This window comes from Xiphophorus maculatus, chromosome 23 (assembly GCF_002775205.1).
Source record: "Xiphophorus maculatus strain JP 163 A chromosome 23, X_maculatus-5.0-male, whole genome shotgun sequence".
NCBI lineage: Eukaryota > Metazoa > Chordata > Actinopteri > Cyprinodontiformes > Poeciliidae > Xiphophorus > Xiphophorus maculatus.
In genome coordinates this window covers 26697014-26709358 of record NC_036465.1, presented here as the reverse complement: position 1 = coordinate 26709358, position 12345 = coordinate 26697014, and the positions used below count along the sequence as shown (strand labels likewise).

Sequence of the window (12345 nt, the reverse complement as noted above, 5' to 3'; positions counted from 1 at the left end):
GATTTGATTACAATATGTCATGAATACTACAGTAATAGTAATTGGTCTACTGGAAGAAAATGTTCAATTTCTGTCCAGCAGTGCTGGAAGTGTTCAGCAGTAAAGCCAACCGAATGAGCATAAAACAGGCGAGCGAGGATCACCAGGCATTGTTGTGAAGTTAGCTTTGTGTGAAGATGTTTGCTAACAGATCAACAGTTCACAGTGGATAATAAAAAAAAAAGCATCAGCCATAAAAGTACTGGTGTGTGACTCATGTAGTGACAGTGGAAGATCAAAGAACATTCAAATCATCCAACACGTATTGTTGTCAAATTTTGTTTAGCTTATTTTGCATTTCAACATTTATTTGAAGAGTTTTGTACCGGATGTAGTAAACAAATAAATAGACAAATTAATTAATGAATAAAACTGTAAATGAATAAATAAAATTTTCTGATATGCGGATGATATCCTGCTGTTCACAACCAACCTTCAGTGTACTGTCCCAACTGTCCTATATACGATCTCTCAGTTTGGCAGGCTTTCAGACTTGGTATAAGACTGAACTGATGCTAATTAGAGATTACCGGGTACTAGGGATTTTAATTCACTTTATGAAGCTAACCCCCCTCACAGCCCCTTGTGGTAAAACTGCAAAATAACATTCAGTTTTGGAGATCTCTCCCCATTTCCCTGGTGGGAAGAATTAATGCAATAAAAATGTTTTTTCTCCCTCAGATCCTTTATCTGTTTCAAAACGTTCCCATATTTTTACCTAATAGTTTTTGTTTTTTTAAGAAACTTGATTCTATAATCATTCCATTTCTATGGGACTATAAAATGCACCGAATTAGCAAAGCTCACCTTTGCAAGGCTAAATTGGAGGATGGACTGGCCCTCCCAAATTTTTCATTCTACTTTTACTCTTGTGCCCTTTGCATTATTACAATTTGGCTAGATCACAATTTTACACAACCCAAGTGGGTCACAATGTAAAAGGAAGACTGCAGCCCTTATAAAATTGGTGCTCTTATTTCGTCACCACCAAGTACAGACAATAACCAGACAATAAGCAGCCGTCTGTAGTTCATCAAAGGTAAACTTAATGAACTTTATATAACTGGTTTGTAAGTTTAAATTTAGTATACTTACAAACTAAATTTGTAAGTATTTACAAATACTTACAGTTGTATGCCGTATTAGTATACAGCATACAACAATAACTCCATCATCCACAGTACTATATGCATTTGGAAACAGATAAAATCCCAGTTTGCTATTGGGTCTGTATCTACCTCATTACCAAGGAATCCCTTCATAAAGTGAATCCCAAGGAATCCCTCATTTGTCCCTTCCACTTTATATTCAGGTTATACGCAATGGAAAGATTTAGGCATCAGGACTATTGGTGATCTGTTGGTGGGTGGTAATTTTGCCTCTTTCTCTCAGCTTCAGGCCAAATTTGGTTTCCATAAACACAATCATTTTAGACACCTACAGGTCAGGGCATATGTCAAAAAACACATGCACGCTTTAGAGAATATAATATCTAGTTAATTTGACGAACTCTTTAAGCTGGATGGTGGGGAAGGACATCTGATCTCCCAGATTTACAGTTTGTTACTATCCAGATCCTCGCCGTCCATCCAGGCTGCGAGCAGGAATTAGGAACGGAGATAAGTGACGAACTCTGGAAGGCTGCTTTAGAGAATGTACACAAGTGTTCCTCTAATCCTAGACATTTTATTCAATGTAAAATCATTCACAGGCTTCATTACTGTAAGGTGAAGTTACATAAAATTTTCCCTAACACATCCCCACTGTGTAGTAAATTAACCCCATTTGTGGTCTGGCATATCCACAACTTTATCAGATATGTTCCATACAGAGCTGAGGCTGGACCCACTTCTGATTGTACCCGGAGTTTCTGTTCAGCTTTCTCAATTTAATAAATGCCAACAACAATTATTGTCTTATGTCTTTATCATAGCAAAAGAGCAGGTGTTGATGTTTTGGGGGGAAAAAACAGTTAAATTGTGGCTGGAGGGAACGGGTAAGGCTCTCTCATTTGGAAAGAATACGGTTCTCATTAGTAAACAATTTAAAACGATTCAATAAAACTTGGCAGGCATCTCTATTTGAAGAGGGTTTGATTCGAGCCTCGGTGTGATAAGATATAAGACCGAGGGAAAAGGAGGTGGGTCATGGGAAGGTTCCTGTTTATTTATGTCACTTCTGTTTTTTCTTACTTTTTATGTTCACAAAAGAAAAAAGAGGACAAACTTGTATTGTTGACATTTCAATGTTCATGTCTGATCCCTCAATAAAACTGTTTGACAACAAAATTGTAAATGAATAAATGTTTACCAAATGACATCTTGAGAACAGAGTCAGGGCAAACCTTTTGGTTTCGCTGATGACTCATTGATTTCTATACAGTCGATCTAGTTTATCAGATTAAAAGTACCTTTGGAAAACAACTTTTAAGCAGGTACTATGTTGTTTCCCCCCTCCTGTTTATCTCCTGGCCATTAGGTGGCGGTAATGCACAACCACATTTGGTCTGTCAACCGCCATAAAACAACAAGAAGAAGTCGGGGAGATTTAAAAAAAAAAAAAATTATTAAGACAGGCAGCTTCAAAGCTACGTTTCTGGCTGTCCATTGATGCAGCGACCTTAACAAAGAACCTGCAACTGGTGAGATGTTTGTCCAACTTTTCTAAAGAAATTAAAAGAAAAAACAAAACATTCACAACTCTGGAAAACTGCTAAAACCTGTTGTTGCTCTTCCTGTCCTCATGACCGCAGGTGTTCTGACTATCCGTGCTACCCAACAATCCGTTCTACCTTTTGACAATGCGCATGCGTACAGCGATGCTGCGCAACAGCTTGCTTACTCAGCAGATTTCTTATCGTCCTATCTGTGGAAGTTTCGTTACGGCAAACTTTATTTAAATCTGACGAGGTAGCACAAATGTCAGAACGCCGTTCTCATCGAGCTAGCAGTGGGAGGTAGTAAAGGCACTTCCGGTGTTAGCTGTGGGAGATTTCCGGTGGCTGCTGCTTAGGGTGTCTTGAGCTGCCACGGCTGCTGCCGCTGTTTTGGGGGGATATACCGAAGACGGTTTCCGGAAAACGTGTTAATTATATCACCTGTTGGTGAATAATTCTTTTTAAAATGAGGATGTTATTGGGTTTTTTTTTTTACTTGAAGGCAGCTGACCCCGGAAGTGCCATAGCATCCAGTGTTACTAACTGAGCTTGCTGTCTCTCTTTGTTTGACGGTCCTATAACATGAACTCCTAAACAAGGGAGTTGGCTATCATCTGATAAACATCTTCTTCAGCATGTTTGCTCTGTTCCAATGGCTTAACAAGGACTTTAAATGGAACTTCTAATAGTTTTTCAATGTCTTTCTACCACCACTAGTAGTTGACAGAAATTCACCTTATTTAATTAAAACCCAGTCTTGCTTGAACTTTCAGTTCAGTTGGAGGGTCATTTCTCGGTGGGTGGATGTCCAAACCCTTGGAGATTGTTTATGTCCTAGGACTGGGGCTGCACAGTTTGCAGCTTTCTGGCCGATTTCAGATTACCGACCTTTTAAAAAGCCTGACCTGCCAATTCTGATTTTGGCTGATACACTTTTTTTTTTTTTTTTGTCTGAAATGTCGCTAAATATAGCAAGAAAGTCGCTCAGTTGCAACAGTGGGATGACTGTTGTTAACTGCAAACGTACAGACACGACCTGATTGGCCGGTCTGTCAATCAAACGTCTCTAACAGGAGAGCAAAAGAGAAAGTAAGTATACATATAAACCCATCTCTCAAAATTAAGAAAATTGGCTATGATAAATCGGTTGACTGATAAATCAGTGCACTCCTACCTAGAACGTTGTTCTCCAACAAACCTCTGAGTCCTTCACAGAACAGTTGGATTTACACCGAGATCAAACGACACAGGTGAAATCTGCTTCCTAACGAGGAGACTTTTGAGGACAAACTGATGGCGCCAGATTTCATTTCGGGGTATCATAGCAATCCGTTGGTGAGATGTGCAGTAAAAGGCAATAAGAAAATTCTTCTCAGGTCATTTTGTTGGCTGAACAGTAGGATTAACGTAATGACAGCGGCTCCTTCATGCATGCATGCCTTGCAAATTTCTAAAATGTGGTGTTGATTATATTTATTTCCCCGATGCTCACTCTGCTTCAGATGTTTACACTTTTTTTTTTTCCTGAGGAGTTCAGGAAGTTGTATCTTTTGCAAAATGAGTGTTATATAAACCTTGTTATAAAAGAAGCTCTTTTTTTTTCTCGGTGACTATCTCAGTATGCCTGTGTGTGGAGCATGTGTGTGTGAGAGAGAGCGAGAGGGAGAGAGGGTGTGTGTGTGTGTGTGTATTCTCCCTCCCTCCACCTCTGCCTGGCTGTCAGCTCTCTTCGACCACGTAGCAGCTTCCTGGCAGCGGCAGCCGCTTGTCTCTTCTCCCCCTCTCTCTCTCTCTGTCTCTCTCTCTCACACACACACACACACACACGCACTCAGCACCAGCAGCAGCTCATGTAGAACCACGTAGCACCGGCTTTGGGATTCTAACCATCGACAGCAGCGGCCGAAGCGGCGATGGACCTCTTTGAATTAGACTTTTTCAGGGACTGGGAGCTGGAGCAGCCGTGGTGAGTCCCGCACGCCGCTTTGTTTTGATTTCCTCTGTGCATCTGTGCGTGTTTCCTGTTGAGTGCGGGATGAGTGGACGCTGGAGGTCAGGAGCCGAGTTTGTGTCATTTTGCGATCTTTTGCGAAGGTGGAGGAGTGAAAGTGAGCGCCGGGAGGGAGAGAGGCAGGGCAGGTGGTGGAGGTGGGGGAGAGAGAACCGCGCACAGACCGCCTTTGTTGTGTCACCGTCCGGGCTGGCGTTGTTTTCGGCGGAGCCCCGACCGGGGAGGCACGCGCGCTCCGCTCTGCGCGCGGCGCCTTCATTTGTGACATCAGGTGGGAGGAGAGGAGAGGAGAGGAGAGGAGAGGAGAGGAGAGGAGAGGAGAGGAGAGGAGAGGAGAGGAGAGGAGAGGAGAGGAGAGGAGAGGAGAGGAGAGGAGAGGAGAGGAGAGGAGAGGAGAGGAGAGGAGAGGAGAGGGGGATGCGGACGTAAGCCGAGGCGAATGACGGATGAAAAGGACGCGCGTCCTCTCACAAGTTTGTTAATTAGCTGTTTATTACGGTTCAGCCCTTCGGTAATTAATAGTGATAATCCCGCGTTCAGATTTGTGGCTGATTGGTGAGCTGGTGCACCACAGGTGTTGTTGTGATTTATGGGATGCCTCTCTTCCACGCGCAGCCGTGAAGGCTTAATGACAGAGTGAAGTCGGGCCGCGGTGATTTATGGCACCTCCATGTGTTGCTTATGCATCACTGTTAGGCTGTTATTAAATACCCCAAATTAGATTGGTTTTGTCTTTATCACGCTGCGTGGAAGGGAGACGCTCGCACTTTGCCTGCTGCCGGTGAGACCCCACGGTCTCTGAGAACCGCTGGGTTCCTGCAGTTTTCCAGACCCAAATTCCCAGAGTTCCAGAGTTCTCTGTTCATGTTTGGTAATGTAAAGTCTGGCATCTACAGGAATAATTGCAGTAAATTCACAGAGGACTTTAACACTTCAAATGGGCCAAAAACTCTAAACCCATTGGAAGGAGGCAAGGAAGGTAAGAAAGAAGGAAGAAACTAAAAAAAGGAAGGAAAAGAGGAACGAATGAATGAAGAAAAAACTAGGAAGAGGGAGGAAGACAAGATAATATTAACTAATGACAGAGAGATGGATGAAGGAATTCAGGAAGGAAACTTACAATAAAGGGAAGAATGACAAAAGGAAACTAGGAAGGGAGGAAAAAGAAAAGGAATGACAAGAAGAAAAGAAGGAAATATGGAAGGATTGAAGATAAATGTAAATAAGAAAAGGAAAGTAGAGAAGAAGAAGCAAAGAAAAACAATTCAAGACAAAAGAAAGGGAAAACAAAATGAAATATGGAAAGAGAGAGATGAAGGAAAGAAGAAAAAGAGGGAGATTAGGAAGGGAGCAAAAAGAGAACTAGAAGGAAAATAAATAAAGAAAGAAATATGGAAGGAAGGATGAAAAAAATTTAAAGGAAGGAAAAGGACAGAAGAAGGGAGCATGAAGAAAGAAAACAAATTCAAGAAAAAAGGAAGAAAAGATTAGACAAAAGGAAACAGAAAGAAAGACAAAGGAGCACAGAAAGGAATGAATAAAGGAAAGAAGGAAAACAGGAAAATAAGGAAGGGAGGAAAATGAAGAGGAAGGAAAACTGAACTTAAGGGACGCAGATGAAAGAAAAGGAAATTTGGAAGGAAGGATGAAAGATAAATGGGAACAAGGAAATATAGGAAAAGGAAAAGCAAAGAAAGAAAAAAGGAAGACAAGAGATGAAAACAAAAGGAAATATGTCAGTGAGGGATATAAGGAAACGAAAGAAGGCTAGAATAAAATAAGATAAAAAAATATGGGATAAAGAAAGGAATACATATATTTGTGTATGGAAACAAGAAAGGCAAAGTACAGAAGAAGGAAGAGCAAAGAAAGAAAAAGAAATCAAGAAAAAGGAAAAACTAAAAAAAGACAAGAAAACAAATATGGGAAATAAGGAAGGAAGTCTCCCCCCCCCCATGCATAGAAAAGACCAAAATCAAATTCCAGACTTTGTTGGACCCTCAGACAATCAAACGCCAGCAACTTGTTAAATCTGCTGCCTGTACAGCAGCAGGCTCTTTAGTTCACTGCAGATATTCCACATGTGTGCTGACCTTTGAACTTTCAAAAACAGCATTAGTCAGAGCATCGCCGGAGAAAAAGAGGTCCCACTCTCAAACAACCTCGCGTCGCCTTCTGCCCCGCCGAGTCATTTTGTGCACAGCAGAGGACGTAAGAACAAAGACCCACATGGAGAGAGGCGCTTCTCTCCAGGCTTCCTCGCTCCGGAGGCCGGAACGTGCTGCAGTAACCGCAGGCGCTCAAAATGCGGCAGACGCATCTGTGTTTCTCTGCGGGATTCACTTTTTTTTTCTTTCTTTTTACTGAAGCTGACTGTTTTGAATTCTCGGCACACGTTGGTCGTTGTTCTGGCTGCGCCGGACAGGTTTCTTCTTCCGTATTTCTCCATGTAGAGGAAACGCAGTGTGTCCGGTGGAGCTTCTGTGAGTCGGTGCTTTCTAATGGTCTCATCACTGTCTGCAGCAGAGGGCTCATCACAGCTCAGCAGATGGTGGCGCAAAGTCGACCGGGGTCTTTATGGTACGCTGCTAGCCCGCCTGAGAGAGCCGCCGCAATAAAAGAGCCATCAGCTTCTCACATCTTGAATTCACACACACATATAGAGAGAGAACATTTCCACATAGCTTTCTGAATCGGCCCGGTGGAGGCAAACTTTTGTCTGGTAGTTTGAAAACGGAACCACAGCAAGTGCTTCAACTTTTAAAATCAAGAAATCTGTATAAAACATTTTTAGGAAGTGTTGGGTGGATTTGTATATTCGGCCACATAGGAGTCAACAGCTTTCACTGGAAACAATCCCAGCTGCAGGTCTGTTTCTGCGGCTCTCTTAAAGCTGCAGTATGTCGCTTTTTGAAAAAAAAAGAAAGCTTTTTTTCTTTCTCAATGTTGTGACAGTTAATGGAGAGACAAATATTCTGGTAAAAAAATAAAAATTAACAAGTCAAGTCCCCCCACGTCTTCCCTGAGCTTCTATAGCAGCCTGTCGGTCAAAAACAACCAATCAGCAGAAGGAGGAGCATCGTAGCGCTGTCAGTCAGGCTCGTGTACGCGCTGCTTAATGTGCTAATGGAGAAACGACTTACCATTAGAGAAAAAACGTTTATCTTGTGTCATACGTTTATCTTTATGCACCATTATGCTAGCCACCATTATGACTAGCATAATGGTGGCTAGCATTATGCATATGCTAGCTACCATAAGCTAGCTAGTCATACCAGCTAGATATGTTGTGGTGGGCCAGCTTTAGCATTGTGAACTGTGTAAATACAAGCATGATTGACAGCGCTAAGACCCGCCCCTGGCTCTGATTGGTTGTTTCTAGTTAGCATTGGGAGGAGACAGATGAGCTTGATGTTTCTTTTCACAGTTTATATGCTTTATCCTGTCACAATACGGTGATAATTTTAATGAAAATGCGAAAAAAAACGAAAGCATTTTAAAAAATAAAAGTAACATACTGTAGTTATAACAGATTAATATGTTCTTTTTGCAAAATTAGTGCTTGCAATGTTAATATAGAAAATGACTCTGTGGAAAGTCTTTTTGTTGGCTATTCACACTTTGGAAGCCCAGAATATACTCAGGAGTCCTGCTGCAATATGTTACTTTTAAAGGTCACACATGTTGTAAAGCATCATAACAGCAGATGAAATATTGTTATATTCAACAATAATATTCACAGTGCGTTCCTACCTACTGGCTGAAATGTTTGTTAGCAGAAGAGCTCAGTCTCATGGATGGAGGGCGCATCCATTGTCAAGTCGTGCAACACATTCTCATTTGGATTTAGGTCTGAACTTTGACTGGGTCACTCCAATAGTTGAACATAGTTTAGCTTTGATCTGTTTGATCTAAAGTATCGACAATATCGATACCAAGTCTGTATCAGTATCAAATCACTACCAACGGGCTAAGACCGATACTTTAGTTTCAGATTCCATCTTGATTTTTTTTTTTTTTTTGTAGTTTCTCGATTGTGCCTAAAAAAAATATTTAGTTTCGATTTGCTCTAACATGATATTTTTACGGAAAAAGGACATTTAGGGTCTCCCATGTTACAGTCTGCGAAAAATGATGCTCCGATATATCAATTTACTTACTTTGACACGATTCCCAGTCGACTTCATTTTGTGTTTTAATGATTGGATATCAGAACATGCATAGAAAAAATTGACCAGCTGCATCAGCCACTTGTGTGTTGGATGCTGTTTCTTTGTTGTCACAGGTCACACATTTAAATAGCCATGCTTTATATGAAGAATAAATTACAGACAGTTAGGCTATAAATCATTTGACTTGTAAAGACAAATGACGACTGGATTTTATTTAGGGGGATACAAGAAAAAGGGAATTTTGAATACAGTAGCTAGCTTTTACATGTCATCTATTCGTTCGGAGAGAAATAAAATAGAAATCATCCACCCATCCTTTTACTTTCACAATTGTGCATATTTTTGCAAGGCACTTTGTATTTTTCTTTTATAATTCCTAAAAATCAGTACTAGTCTGAATCTAATAAGTCTGTCCTGGAGGGCTGAATAAAATGTGACAAGAAGCCATTTTCTTGTTTCAAATCATTCAAAATATTTGAGATTAAAGTAAAATTTTAATGCGGGGGCCTCCTCGTTCTCCCTGGGTTCTCTTTATCTGCTGTGTCTGAGCTTCGTTATATGACTGTGACTTACAGGTGAAAAGAAAACATCCAAACTTGTATGTCGTTCATTTTTATCACTTTGTTTCAGAGCAGCGTTGTGTTGAAAGGGAACGGCAGCTGTCTGAATCAGGGTTGTAGTGGTCCAAGGTTTTTCATTAAGAGTTTCATTTTGTGTCTAATTCAGTTAGTTTTAATTAGTTTTTGGTGCGTTTGCTAGTTTTTATTAGTTAAATATTGTTCCGTCTTAGTTTAGTCTTTTATTAGTTATAGTAGTGGTTTTAGTTTTTCATACTTTGGTTCATTTTTGGGCACAGAATTCAAAAAGTATTATATCGTGATGAATACATCGATTGGTAAATACATCTTCAAATGAAGATTTAATTTTCAAAAAATGTAATTTAATTATTCTGGAACCACCAACTCACTCTGGCGTTTCCTCCCAAATTTTTCTGTCGCCATTTTGCGGACTAGCATAAGTGCCGTAATATTCCAACAGCTGAAATCAGTGTCACATCAGTTCGAAAGGCTAATAGATTCATAAACCCAAAAATAAGGGCTCTTATATAATTTCAGTATCTTTTAGTAAGTTTCATAAAAGCACAAAATAGTTCCAGTTAGTGATAGTTTTTCCCAGGAGTGCACAGATTGCAGTTTTCTGGCCAATTGCCAATCTTACAAAAAGCCTAACAAGCTGATTCCGATTTTGGCTGAAACCAATATTTTTTGTCTGCAATGCCACTAAATATAGCAAGAAAGTTGCTGATTTGGCAACAGTGGTGTGATATTGTTAAGCGCAAACGTGCAGACATGACCTGGTGGGCGGGGCTAACAGTCAAACCTGTCACAGCAGAGCAGAAGAGGATAGTGGCTGATCTTTAGACCTTTGCTGAGGTAGATAAGATCGGTGGGTAAGGTCAGCTTCACATGCAAGTATCGTGCAAAATTACGGAAATCAACAAATAGGTGCACCTCCAATTTTTCCCCATTAATCACCGTTTTTATTTATTTCAGTTGACAAAAATGTTTTCTCAACTTCAGTTTTCGTTTAGTTGGCAATAATGACCTCGGCCTAAATGAATATCGGCTCATTTCTGGCCTCGGGGGGGACTGCGCGGGCGCGAGACAAGATAATGTCCCGATTGAAAAATCTTAAAAATGCCACTTAATATCACCACGTAATCAGCTGTTCCACTGCATGCTGCGGATCGTAGGTGGTGTGGTCTGAAAAGAGCCGACCTCCACAGTTCAGCAGGAACAAAATAACTTGGCAACTACAGAGCTTGTCTTGGACGCCTGATCCAGTGGGGCAGAGAGAGTCTGAGCAGCAGCAGCACCGACACACGCTGTTGTCCCTCAGCGTTCGTGATGGAAGTGCCCTGGAGCAAGGTACTTAACCCCCCGCTGGTGGAGAGGAGCTGCTCGGGGCTCGGCTACACGCTCTGGGTGTGTACGCATGTCGCCCTCCCGCTGCCAACGCTCCATCACGCCTCGGCTGTCGCGGGGGCTCGGGTCTGACAAAGGCTGTGTTCGGCAGCAGACACCGTGAGAGATGGAGCGCATGTGTAAAATGAAAGGAGGAGATGACGACTTGAGATGCCTCGATTTGGCTAATCGAGCTGCTAGCTCTCCCAGGCGCCAACATGCGAAAAAGAAGCAGCTGAGGGAAATCGTCATTAAAAGACCCCCTCGGAAATAGACGTCCCTCGAGACCAATTCTGGAGAACATCTTCTGTAAGAAGACGGTTATGAAATGAGGGATGGCCCAACGCGGCGGTATGAGGAGGTCGATGACATTCTGAGGCAGTTTGAGGCCTAAAATAGGAGAATGAAAACATGTAGGACATCGAAGTAGTTATTCCAAGTATTTTTTTTGCCTAGTTTATAGAGCAAATATATTAGTACACTTGAAATAAGACTAAACTAACTTACAGGTAACTTTTCAGGACGAAATAGGAGCTTGTTTTAAGTTAATGATTTCTTAATGTTTGATAAAAAGGAGAGCAGTTTCTGACATGAGTGATGTGGGCAGCTGCTCAGGGCTGTATCTCATTTGGGTGGCATGAGCTTCTGGAACCGCAATAATTTCGTAATTCACTTTGCAAATGCCTTATTTTATTTGCATGTATCTTTTTTTTTATATCGTATTCTTTTAACTTTATGATATACAGTTTGTTTGTGTCTTGCTACGTGTGTTTATATTGTTATGCTACTTTGTTCCACACTTTTCAAATGAAAATAAAAACACTTGGTGTCTGCGATGGCACAAGGTGATTTAGAACAGGGTGTTGGGGGGAAGGGAGGGTTGTTTGCCCAAGGCACCAAACAGGGTAGGGCCGCTCCTGATAAAAAAAAAAAAAAAATTCTAGTTTCACTGACAGATTTTGGAACTTATTTTTCTAGACTGAACTGTTCGCTTTCTTGCTGGTTTCTGTTTTAGTAACTTTCATAATTTTGTGGCAGTAGTGGGCTTCATTTGCAGTCATAAAACAGGAAACAGGCAGAGAGGGAGAGCAGTGTGGAAGACGAAAAAGGACCAAAGGTTGGGATATGAGCCGCTTCTGCTCCACTGCTACACCACCTACAGTTTGCCCTTGGTATTTACAAGGCTTAGGGATCAGAAACGCACATGAAGAGCTGAAATCTGCTAATACTCCACAACCCCTCTAGAAACTATTAAAACTGTCTATTTTAATGGTTTGAACACCAAATATACTGTACCTTAATATCCATTAATAAACACAGTGGAAACTGTCTTGGCACTAACACCCACTTTCTGCCTTATCTCCACTTTTGGGCTACAGCCAATCAGGACCTAGGAAAATAAAAGGTGCCCTGTGTAAATGCCAGCCAATAGCGTGTCAAGTAACATTGTGGCTAGGCATTTCTGCTTATCAATTTTCTTTTGCTGCTAGGTAGAACTGGGTT

At 41.3% G+C, this 12345-nt stretch overlaps 1 protein-coding gene across 2 annotated transcripts in view; it reads left to right on the top strand.

The window, feature by feature from the left end:
* Window positions 1-4350: 4350 nt before the first annotated feature.
* The window catches only part of aff2 (AF4/FMR2 family member 2), a 204845-nt gene continuing 196850 nt past the window's right edge, over window positions 4351-12345 (top strand). The window contains exon 1 of one of the 2 annotated variants that reach the window (XM_023328782.1): window positions 4351-4661. In XM_023328782.1, coding sequence (XP_023184550.1) covers window positions 4609-4661 — 53 coding nt within the window. In that variant the 5' untranslated portion in view covers window positions 4351-4608. The remainder of the gene's footprint in view (window positions 4662-12345) is intronic. The other variant, XM_023328781.1, reaches the window with a different exon arrangement.